Source organism: Anomaloglossus baeobatrachus, chromosome 2, assembly GCF_048569485.1.
Source record: "Anomaloglossus baeobatrachus isolate aAnoBae1 chromosome 2, aAnoBae1.hap1, whole genome shotgun sequence".
NCBI classification, from domain to species: domain Eukaryota; kingdom Metazoa; phylum Chordata; class Amphibia; order Anura; family Aromobatidae; genus Anomaloglossus; species Anomaloglossus baeobatrachus.
Window position 1 is genome coordinate 728,938,319 of NC_134354.1, and position 12,571 is coordinate 728,950,889.

Consider the following 12,571-nt stretch of genomic DNA (forward strand, 5'->3'; position numbering starts at 1 on the left):
GGTGTCACACACAGCGATGTGTGCTGCTGCAGGAACAAGGAACATCATCGCTAATAAGCATTAAACAATTTTTTGTTTCAGGACGACCTCTCCGCGGCAAACGATTTTGACCGCTTTTGCGATCGTTTAAGGTCGCTCATAAGTGTCACACGCTGCGATCTCGTTAATGACGCCGGATGTGCGTCACAAACAACGTGACCCCGACGATAATTCATTAACGATATCGTAGCGTGTAAAGCCCGCTTAAGAAGCTTGTTAATGGTTAGAAGAAGTGATTGATTGCAGTTACTCATTCCAAAGGCTGTGCAACCAAATATTAAGTTGAGGGTGCAAACAATTTTGTCCAGCCTTTTTTTGAGTTTTTGTGTGAAATTATGTCCAATTTGTCTTTTTTTTTCTCACAAAGACAATAAGCACGTGTATAAAAAAAACATATGTAATTAACTTCATTTTCTGGAACAATTTCAAGGGTGTCAACACTTTTGGCCATAACTGTATATACAGTATATCCGCATGGTGCTTGAGCTAAAGAATGAGTGTCACAAGTGTCATGTTCATCTAAATATTTATTAATTTATTATTTTAGGTTGGAGAGTAAAATATATTATTTACTCGGGTGATTTGATAATTTTTTATGTTACCTCCTCACATGGACCACAGGGATGTCTCTTGACTGATTCCTAGTACATAATGTATAGCTGTGTTGCAGGATGTGGAGTAGTATTGATCTCTGCAGTGTATTGATCAGGAAGGCAGTGAACCATAAGCGTCCTATTGATATTGTTGTGTTTTTGTTTGTGTGTACTGGACAGCTATGCATCCCCCGGCTAGCTTGCCTGAAGGAGAAATCACTACCATTGAAATACATCGATCCAACCCGTACATCGAGCTGGGGATCAGCATCGTTGGTGGTAACGAGACCCCTTTAATAAACATCGTCATACAGGAAATATATCGGGATGGCATCATTGCCCGGGATGGGAGACTCTTGGCTGGTGACCAAATACTTCAAGTAAGAAAAAACATACCACAGTGTCTAAATAGATGTTATTAATTGCTCTTTATTCTCCGGTCGATGGAGACTGCTGATGTCTGGTCTTTAAATAGTTCCCATTTCCTAATGCTGTTGTGTTTTATAAGATCGCTCACAATAATAAGAATGGTGGTGAGAAAGAAAAACAAAGTAGAAATATAGCTTCCTGGAAGAGGCGATGCTCATCATCTTAGAAATCCACCATTATTAAAGGGATATTGTCATCTTCATACATAAGTGTTGTTGGATAATGGTTTTTAAAAAAAACAATAATTTTTGCAATTTACTGTTTACTAAAATTTGCAGCCATTCTTGAGATAATGATAACGCTTTTATTTTATTGACAACCGTTGCCTAGGAGACTGACCACCGCTGTTGTGTACTTTGTAAGCCCTGCACTGAATCTGGCCAGGAATTAGAGGGAAACTACATGCTCATAACAATCCTAGGCAGCTTCAAAGCAGTGTTTACAAGCTCAATAGAAAAAGCAATCAAGATGGGAATAACACGGTAGTCACAGAGCTTGGCTGAGTATCGCAAGCGCTCATAAATTTCGTTTGTGAAACGACCACAACGCACAGGCTTGCTTTGCTGCATGATGTGTGCTTGCATTCCTGGGAGAGTCGTTCGCAGTCTCTGAATGGTTCCCCCAGGGGATAAACCAACGTTCTCGGACGTAGTGTGACCAAAAAAGCCCTCACCCTTCCTACTGCCAGAAATGCTCTGCTTATGGCTTGCTTTATGTGGGCAGAGACAGAAACAGGCCAATCATTGATTTTCCATAATGCTCGTTACTCGCGTTGAACGTCTAACCAGCTCAAATCGAAGAACGAGCATTTTAGTGCTCACCCATTACTAATTATTAGTGATAGCGGAGTACCACGATGCTTGACCGAGTACCGAGACATGATGAGCACGCATGGCTATCACTAGTTATTATCCTCCTAGAAGCAGAAGACTAACGGGCACTTTACACGCAGTGATATTGCTATCGATATCGATAGCGAACGTACCCGCCCCCGTCGGTTGTGCATCACGGGCAAATCGCTGCCCGTGGTGCACAATATCGTTAGTCCCTGTCACACATACTTACCTGCCTAGCGACGTCGCTGTTGCCGGTAAACCGCCTCCTTTCTAAGGGGGCGGTTCGTTTGGCGTCACAGCGGCGTCACTAAGCAGCCGCCCAATAGAAGCAGAGGGGCGGAGATGAGCGGCCCGAACATCCCGCCCACCTCCTTCCTTCCTCATTGCGGGTGGCCGCAGGTAAGGTGATGTTCCTCGTTCCTGCGGTGTCACACGTAGAGATGTGTCCTGCTACAGGAACAACGAACAACCTGCGTCCTGCAACAGCAACGATAATTGGGAAAGGAATGACGCATCAACGATCAACGATTAGGTAAGTAATTTTGAATGTTAACAGTCGTTCATGCGTTTCACACGCAACGACGTCGCTAACGAGGCCGGATGTGCGTCACGAATTCCGTGACCCCAACGACATCTCGTTAGCGATGTCGTTGCGTGTAACGCGGCCTTAACTCCACAATTTATCATCCAATGGGTTATATTGCATTATTTCTCATGTCAGGTTCATGCAGAATTTAAAAGGGTTATCCAGTCTAAAATGACACATTTGCAGTCACTCTATGTGACTGCAGACTTGTGAATCCTCACATCCCATGCACTGTGCACTGTGAGGATTCGCCGGTGTCCGAGCCGGAAACCACGGCAAACAGCGGTCATGTGGCCGCGAATATGTGATATACATATTCCCAGCCAGAATCCAACTAGATGGCTGTGACTTCAATCAATGTAAGTGTATTGAGCGAGTCCGCACCCGTCTAGTCGTTTTCTGGCCGGGAGTCTTATCATAATCTCACGGCAGCGTGACCATCATTCTTGGCTCGGACATCAGAGAGTCCTCACAGTGCACAGTGAGTGTGATGTGAGGATTCACAAGTCTGCAGTCACATAGAGTGACACATAGAGTGAATGCAGACTTATGGATTTAGACTGGACAATTCTTTTAACTAAACAAATCTCTATCTGACTCTGTTTACAGCAGATCAGTGTATCTCCATGGTAACAGACTACTGACAAATTTTGTGTAGTCTGATCCTGTAGTCATACTCTTTATTGTCCCCCACTTTTTTCATTCAGCAGAATAGCAAGATGTTGAGGACAGGTAACAACAGAATCAGACTCCGTTTTGTCGATATATAAAATAATAAAATATGTAGAAACAAAGCAAAATACCTTAAAGGTACTTGGACAATCCTTTCTTAAATGCTCGAATCCCATGAGTAAAATAGGAAGAGCTTATAACTCATGCACCATTTCAGTGCTGTTGAGGTTGGATCACTTGGCGCTCTCATGACCTTGTTCAGTCACTCGGCACTTGCGTGACATTGTGCAATCACTCGGCGCTTCTTGACATTGTTGTGTCAATCAGTGGCTGTTTGCTGTCTGCAGCCTGTACTATTTTATCAGAGCGGATGTCTATTCTGACGGAATATTGATGAGCTGCAGCCAATCAGATCATTGATTGGCTTCATCGGTCACATGACATAATATTAAGAGAGACAATCCGGCTCCAACATGGCTCAAACAGTGCCAGTGCGAAAACTGAGTATAAGCGTCTTATTTTACTTCGGTATTTATTTAAGGGGTTGTCCAAATAGTGGACAATTCCTTTAAAATAAATTGCTTCATTTCATTACTGGTACTAGTGAAAACTGTTGCAATGGTGGTCATAATTTATACCTTTAGAATTTTTATTACTGTTTTCTTTTGTACAGGTGAATAATTTCGACATTAGCAATGTATCCCATAATTACGCCAGGGTGGTCCTGTCCCAGCCATGTACTGTACTCCATCTCACCGTTCTCCGAGAGAGGCGCTTTGGAAGCAGAACACAAGCCCACATGGACAGCAACTTACAAAGAGAAGAAGGCTTCCATGTCACTCTAAATAAAAGGGGGACCAATGAGCAGCTTGGCATCAAACTTGTGCGCAGAACTGATGAATCTGGAGTTTTTGTTCTGGATCTCCTAGAAGGAGGACTAGCTGCTCAGGATGGGAGACTTCACAGCAATGATCGCGTCCTGGCAATCAATGGACTTGACCTAAAGCATGGTACACCGGAACTAGCTGCTCAGATTATTCAGGTAATTTACCATGATACCTCTTATAAAAGAAATGATCTGTGTCTCGGTACCTTGACGAGACATAACACTAAGTTTCCTGGAGTGTTTCTTTAAGCTTTCTATGTATCCCATGCACAAATGAAAAACCTCTTGTACATTTTATAGGGTTGACAAAAGTGGCGTTTGGCCCTTGTGATTGATATTTGCCCTTGTAGTCTGACTGACCAGTGAAGTGCAGCTATATTCTGGTAGTATATTCAGGAGGATGTGCTGGGGGGAAAAAAGAAGAGCACATGAGGTCTTATCTGGTGGTATGGAGGATAGGAGAAATAATTGTGCTGACCTGGTTGGAAAAGTAATGCCCATATATAATGTAGAGCTGCTGCAGATCCAAAAGCAAGAAGAATGAGAGTGGTGAATATTCTCTGGCCTTTTTTTGCGCTGCTCTATTGGTATAAGGAAGATTAATCCACAATTATGAGAGTAAAGGCCCCGTTACACGCTACGATATATCGGGCGATATGTCGTCGGGGTCACGGATTCCGTGACGCACATCTGGCATCGTTTGACATATCATAGCGTGTGACAGCTACGAGCGACTGTTAACGAACAAAAATACTCACCTTATCGTTGCTCGTTGACACGTCGTTCATTTTCAAAATATCGGTCACATTCCTGGATGCAGGTTGTTCTTCGTTCCTCGCTCCGTGTGACACCTCGGGAATGACGATCACAGCTTACCTGCGTCCTCCGGCAATGAGGAAGGAAGGAGGTGGGCGGGATGTTACATCCCGCTCATCTCCGCCCCTCCGCTTCTATTGGGCGGCTGCTGTGTGACGTCGCTGTGACACCGAACGTCCCTCCCCCTTCAGGAAGAGGATGTTCGCCACCCACAGCAAGGTCATTCGGGAGGTAAGTACGTGTGACAGGGGTGACCGACTTTGTGCGACACGGGCAACAAATTGCCCGTGACGCACAAACGACGGGGGCGGGTGCAATCGCACATGCGATCGCACGATAAATCGACGCGTGTAATGGGGCCTTTATTATCAGCTGTGGTTCCTTTCTACGAGTTTCAAAGCCTAAGTCGGCTTCTTCATCAGGAAAAGGCCACAAAGTCACTTTGACTAATCTCCCTTATACCAGAAGGGCAGTGCAAAAAAGGTCCAGATAATATTCATCACTAGTAGTATATTATTGCTTCTTAGATCAAATGTACAATAGGGGTTTAAAGCTCTTTCTCATGTAATTTATCAAGATTTGGTGAAAGACTTAGCTTTTGAATATATCTATGGCCCCTAAATAAAAGACAGAAACAGTTTCTAAATGATTCTGTCTTCTCTTTGTAAGCCCTTATGACTTTCTTATCATGCTGTGATCATTTGGCATGGCAGAGCTGAGGAGTCTTAGGAGCACTTTGCACACTACGGCATCGCAAGCCGCTGCTTGCAATGCCGAGCGCGATAGTCCCCGCCCCCCGTCGCAGCTGCGATATCATGGTGATAGCTGGCGTAGCGAACATTATCGCTATGCCAGCTTCACATGCACTCACCTGCCCTGCGACGTCGCTCTGGCCGGCGACCCGCCTCCTTATTAAGGGGGTGGGTCGTGCGGCGTCATAGCGACGTCACATGGCAGGCAGCCATTAGAAGCAGGGGGGCGGAGATGAGCGGGATGTAAACATCCCGCCCACCTCCTTCCTTCCGCATAGCTGGCGTGAGCCGCAGGACACAGGTAGGAGATGTTCCTCATTCCTGCGGCTTCACACACAGCGATGTGTGCTGCCGCAGGAACGAGGAACAACATCGTAACAGCGGTCCTTCCGAAATTATGGAAATGACCGACGCTACACCGATGATACGATTTCGACGCTTTTGCGCTCGTTAATCATATCAAAAACGATTTACACACTCCGATATCGACAGCGACGGCGGATGTGCGTCACTTTTGATTTGACCCCACTGACATCGCACCTGCGATGTCGTAGTGTGCAAAGTACCCCTTAGTGGACCCAGACCATCTCTGTCAGATAGTAATGAATCCATGAGGTACTCCTTGATCTGAGGCTCCAAAAGATACCTCAGACAGAGTTTAAAACCTCAAAATTAAAATGCATACACATCACCCAGAAGCCTTTCATAGCCTTATGGGGACAGATTATGTTACCAACATAGCTAAAAAAAATAATAAAAAAAGAAATACAACAAAAAACTGCCCACTCCAACACAAACCACCACCATAGCCATCCTGGTTACCCAAGAATCTACATATGGTGCATCAAAGCGACCAGGACAAAATTCTAATATAATTAGAAACTAAAAATGGGGGGAAAAAACTTTTAAAATGAACTTATTTTATGCATTGTATATTATATATACATTGTATATATATCTATATATATATATATATATATATATATATATATATCTCTATATATAGTTTTATATATATATATATATATATATATATATATATATATGGAGGAGTGAGAAGTACCGGTGCACCGCTATACCACTGACTGCTACAGGCTCAGTCTCAATACAAGAAAAACAATCCGGGTGCGTACCTCAAAAAAGGGGGAGGGATCAAATCCTGTTTAATCCATTTTCAGGTAGGGATACAGGTGGTGGGGAGGTGAGTAGACACCACGCTGGACGACGGCGGGCCGTTTCGCAACAAATTGCTTCCACGGGTCCGGCGTGGTGTACTATACATGTACTATGTATATAAGATTATTTTGAAAGCTTCGGAAATAAAAAAACATTTGTTTAAAAAAACAATTATGGTTGTGAAACCATCAACTGCATCAAATTACTAAAAATAAATGCCTGTTCACTTATGACCAGAACACTCTGGTTGGTAAAAGGTTAAAAAAGATTACATGTTCATAAATAAGATGAAATAACTCTGAGCACAGAAATAATCCTTCACAGATGGACTCATTAAATCATGAAATCTGGCTAACTGGAGATGTGAATTGTTTTTTGTTGAAGCATGCCAACATTGAGTAAGTGTGCCAGAACACATTGTTACAACTTATCGAGACATCTTTACAGAAGGCTGTAATCATGAAAAGTGCCGCACTGTGGTCAACCTGTACTTTACTGCTATTAGAGGGCAGCGCTGGGCTGTAACTAAAAGTTTTCAAACAATGATGTGTGCTCAATCCTAACAAACACTTTGGATAGGTAGATCATTTTACTTTTCTCTAAAGAAACCTGCCACAGTAAAGATGGTGTCTGGTCTGCAAATATATTATAGAGCAAGGAAAGCTGAGCAGACAGAAATATAGTTTTAAACTGGCCATTTTTATCCTGCAGTGGTGTCACGCTTGCCAGGTATAACAAGCATGGCACGTGCGCTTAGACCGACGGTGAGCCTGACACACAACAAAAGTACCACAAGCAATACCACAAATAAGGGGGAAAATATGGGACACTATAACAACGGTGGGCCTTGGCGCTAGTGAGAGCGGTAGATGTTCCTACTCTCCTAGCCAGTCTCTATACAGCCTCCTCAACAGTCGCCGAGCAGGAACCTACGACCCTGAGAAACCCTGTAGATACTCTGGCAAGGTAACCAGCAGGTGAGGTTCACTAAACCCACTGCTGCACTAATACGACACAAGGAAAGGTAAGACAAACAGGAAAACAGCAGCAAAAAAGGATTAAGTTTGACTTCTGAAACATTCCTAGACAGGAGCTTCCACCAAGGCAGCCAGAATACAAAAAATGTGTATCATCAGCAAGGATTGCTGGGAAACCCCACTATTTAAACCCAAAGGGCTGTGGATACAAAGCAGCTGCAGCTGACATGCCCTGCAATGGACTGCTGTCAACAAAACTGATATTAACTCATAAAACACCAAAAGAAAAGAAACTTTGTTTAAATGTAGAGTCCCAGATGGAAATGAGAGGCTCCAGTCCTAAATCTGTCATCTAGTCTCTAAAAAGCAGGGAGACGACCGTGACAAGTGGCTTCTCTGGCAGATTTGCTGTCATGTTTTTCCGGTGACTCTGCCTCGGGCATTTGTTTCCTATACTTTCAACTATTAAGAATGAACATAGTACTTCTCTGAACTGCTGAATGGTTTCTGAACCATGAAATGGTTAAAAGAAGTAATAAAAGACTGAACATGTGCACAGTAATGTTGATTTTTTTTGTGGCGATTCTTTAGGCAGATTCCAAATGGAATCCCCCTGGAAAAGACATCATATGGACTTACTCTAAGGAGTTCAGTTGGTGGAGTAAGGAGTTATTGACGGACAGCTTTCCTGGTATTAGCATGCATGTGTAGCAGCGTTCTTCAACTTCAGCCCCCAAGGCTCACCAACAGATCATGTTTATAAGATTTCCTTAGAAAATGTGATTCCATTATCACTGTGCAATACTAAGGATATCCTGAAAACAGGATCTGTTGGTGGGCCTTGAGGGCTGGAGTTGAGGAATGCTGCCATATAGACAGCTCTACCTACAGATAAACAAAAAAGACAAGGAGTGTTAGTACAGGAAAATAAATGTATGGCAAATATGGTTGTCCACCTGGGGTTAGAGGCTCATATTGGACAGATGCTGATGGTAGGCACAACTTACCCAGTCTTCAGTTATCGCTGCAGCTTCTATTTGGCTGGAGACCATCTCTACTGGGCGAGGTAGTCAAGATACGGGCAGGAGATCCAGGCTGTGGTATGGAGGAGCAGCAGGGGGATTTGGAAATAAGTAAAAAGAAACAATATGAACCACTAGACATGTGCGAGCACTTAATTGCTCGGGCACTCGGTCCTTGAGTCGTGCAGGTCAGATGCTCTGAAAGGGCTCAACTTTAGTAACCATTATAATGGAAGTCAATGATTGGAAAGTTATGGTCTCCATCCACATACGAGTCATAAACAGAGCATTTCTGGGGGAGAGCGAGAGAGAGGGGTTTTTTTTTGGAGGGGGGGGGGCAGGACACTACATCCAAAAACATTGTTTTACCCCGCAGTGAGAGCCAGAGACTGCGAATGGCTCTTCCTATGGTGCTTGCATACATCATGCAGTGAAGCAAGGCTATGAGTTGTACTCGTTATTTTACGGACGAAACATTTGAGCACCTGCAATACTCAGCCGAGCACCACAAGTATCCGAATACCCAGATGCTTGATCAAGTATCAAGAACTGACAAGCATGCTTGCTCATCATTAGGAACCACTTGTTTAAAGATACCGAAGATGCTTCTCATGGTGGGGCAACTGCCACCAATGTTATTGGTTGCCTGGTTTTACTATTCACTTGCAGAATTGTGCAGCTACTAGTGGTCAGATTGAGAATCAAATGCGACTCCTGCTATTTGTGTCAACACTTTTAGACCAAATGGATGTGATTTGGATTAATATCTGGACTTCTGAAACATTCATAGACAGAAGCTTCCACCAAGGCGGACAGAATACAAAAGATTTGTATCATCAGCAAGGATTGCTGGGAAACCCCACTATTTAAACCTAAAGGGGCATGGCTACAAAGCAGCCAGTTCAATCTTTGCCTTTTTTGGGTGGGTGTAAAAGCCTCTTTTCTTGAAAATGACTTGTCATTTAAAACTTCATCAGTTTTTCCCCAGTATTTTCCTATATTTACCTTCGACCGTTCCAAGGCTTCTAAGACATTCTCACCCTTAAATATTGGAGCACCATAGAGTGTGTTGTCAGAATATTGTCGAAATGCTTTATATTTTGGCATCAGACTACAGAACCTTTATTTCCTTAGTCAATCAGAAATGGTCGTGTTACGTACTGGGACAATAAACATGCCTCAAAGGGTGCTTAGATTATCCTACATAATGTCATTTTAGATGATTTATTCAACAGCTGTAACGTATTCATGTGGATCTTTAGTATAATCACTTGAAACATCGTAACTGGATAAAAGTGATTTCCACTTGACTATTTTGTAGACTTCTTTTACATATTGTGATTTCTAGTCTGTACCTATACCTATGCCTACCATTGTCCAAAGACCATAAATTTGTAGACAAAGGGGTGATTGACATCAAAAACCATAAAGAAAAATCCCTAAAATTACAATCTTAATAGTTTCATTTTAAAACAGATAATCCCCACATAACAAAACACACATAAAGGACAGTAGATCCCCAATAGTTTCTCACTTGGCCGCTAACAAGGGTTCTTCTGAAACAAATCCACCAGTTAAATGACAATTGGGGAAGAAGAAATAACCTATGTGGCCATGTAAGGCGATCAAATGTCCAAATACAATAAACAATTAACATTACTGTCCATCATCAATATTTGGTGAAGGTATAGATGTGTATCACTCATTCACAGTGCAACAAGGGTGTGGCCAAGCGGTTTCCTAATCTGGCCCTACCTAGTCGCGGAGGTTGGCACCCTATATCCAGACGCAAATGGCGCCCCCGCTCAACGAAGACTCACCCTTCTTTCCCTCCGCTGTTCTCAAGTGCAGCTGGACTGGGAAAGGAGGAGTGCGGGGAGGTTGCACTGCATAATACTCAATAGACAACCAGACACACACAGTACTTGAGGCAGTAAAATTCTATTAGAATGGTGTTTTGAATGGACCATGTAATTATACGATATACCTCAAAAGACAGTATCAGTTACTATTTGTACGGTACTGAATGCTCTAGATCCAATACATAATAATGCTCTAAATTTCATATCTGAAGTGTTGTATTAACCAAATATTCATACAGAATATCAGAAGCTAGTTATTGTGCAAATCAATCCTCGGTCAAGATAGCAAAACCCTCCTGTAGAAAACTTAAGGGGGTAAACCAACAAATGTCCACAATTCTCAGTGACACTCATAGGAATACACTTAAACCCAAGTGAGCCGTAAGACAGCAGACGGGTCACCCTTCACAGTCATAAAAGGCTGACATCAAAATATGCCTATATGGTTCATGGCATCTAAAGGATAGTGGTGGGGGTGCTTCATAGAAGATATAAATGCACACACTTCACAGAAGGCAAATACATGATTAGAGCAAACAATGAGGATGAAAAAGGTATGGTCCAAGTAACCACATTAGTTATTATAAGTTCTCATCATTACCATAGTGATACTTAGCTTCCTTTAGAAGTCTAAACGGGGGTTCAGTGACCCATCGTCCAAATTGACGTCCCACAACAAGATTGGCAGATTGCGGCCGGTGGCCTTTGCCCTATTAGGGTGCCCCTGAAGAACCCCGGTGGGACTCTCGATCGGGGGGAAACGCGTCGGGCCTTGTTGTGGGACGTCAATTTGGAAAAAAAACAGAGATTTGTAAAACAAAAAAAAATAAAAAAATAAAAATTGCTTTTGTCACCATTTTCCAAGAGCTGTAACATTCTCCTTTTTCGGGATCTGGGGCTCAGTGATGGCTTACTTTTTGTGCCCTGGCCTCATGTATTTAATTATACCATTTCTGTGTAGATGTGATGTTTTGATCACCTTTTATTGCAATGTTGTGGCGACAAACAAAAATAATTCTGTCATTTTTATTTTTTTTTCTCTCTACGCCCTTTACTGATCAGATTAATTTATTCTAGATTATGATAGATCAGATGTTTGTTAATATGGCAATACAAAATCTGTGTAATATTTTTAATTATTTTATTTTTAAAGGGGCAAAAGGGGGGGTAATTTGAGCTTTTTTATTATTTTAATAATTTAAAAACTTTTTTGATTTATTTTTTTACTGGATTTAATAGTCCTTTTATGGGACTTGAAGCTACGGTCATTTATTCGCCTGTGCAAAACACAGCAGTGCATCAGCACTGCTCTGTAAGGTAGAAATCACGATTGTCTATGAATGTTAGGCACGGGACGGAGTTCATAGGAGGATTGTGACGACAGACATGGGGCGCATTTTAAAGGTTTCTGCATGTAAACAAGCACCAAATGTCCCTGAGTTGTTGGCTGATAATGGGGAAGGAGCATTCTTATGAATGATCAGTGATTATCAGCTCATGTAAATGAACATTAAAAAGTAACACCTTTTTTAAGCTAGGAATGTAATTTACCGTAGATACAATTTATACTTTGGTTTATTACCTTATTGCCATTATATAGAAAATTGATGATGGTGTGATCTGCCAAACTGCTTAGGTCTAAACAGCAAATCTTGTGTACAGACCTCCATCCCAATATGAGGACATATCTTACTCCTTACTACCACCCATCTTACATGTTGAAATTCAAATATCTCAAAACCGCTCCCTCTCTCCCTCTTTCTCCCTCTCTTCCTCTCTCCCTCTCTCCCTTACTTCCCTTCTCCCCCTCTCTCCCTCTTTCCCCCTCTCCCTCTCTCGCCCTCTCCCTCTGTCCCTCTCCCTCTCTTCCTCTCCCTCTCTTCCTCTCCCTCTCTTCCTCTCCCTCTCTCCCCCCTCTCCCTTTC

The 12,571-nt window shown here is 42.7% G+C and overlaps 1 protein-coding gene across 1 annotated transcript in view; it reads left to right on the forward strand.

Annotated features, from left to right (window-relative positions):
• The window catches only part of LNX2 (ligand of numb-protein X 2), a 304,857-nt gene that overhangs the window by 246,144 nt on the left and 46,142 nt on the right, over positions 1–12,571 (forward strand). Inside the window, exons 4-5 of the mRNA XM_075334627.1 lie at positions 813–1,012; positions 3,829–4,197. Of these exons, the coding sequence (XP_075190742.1) occupies positions 813–1,012; positions 3,829–4,197 (569 nt within the window). The remainder of the gene's footprint in view (positions 1–812; positions 1,013–3,828; positions 4,198–12,571) is intronic.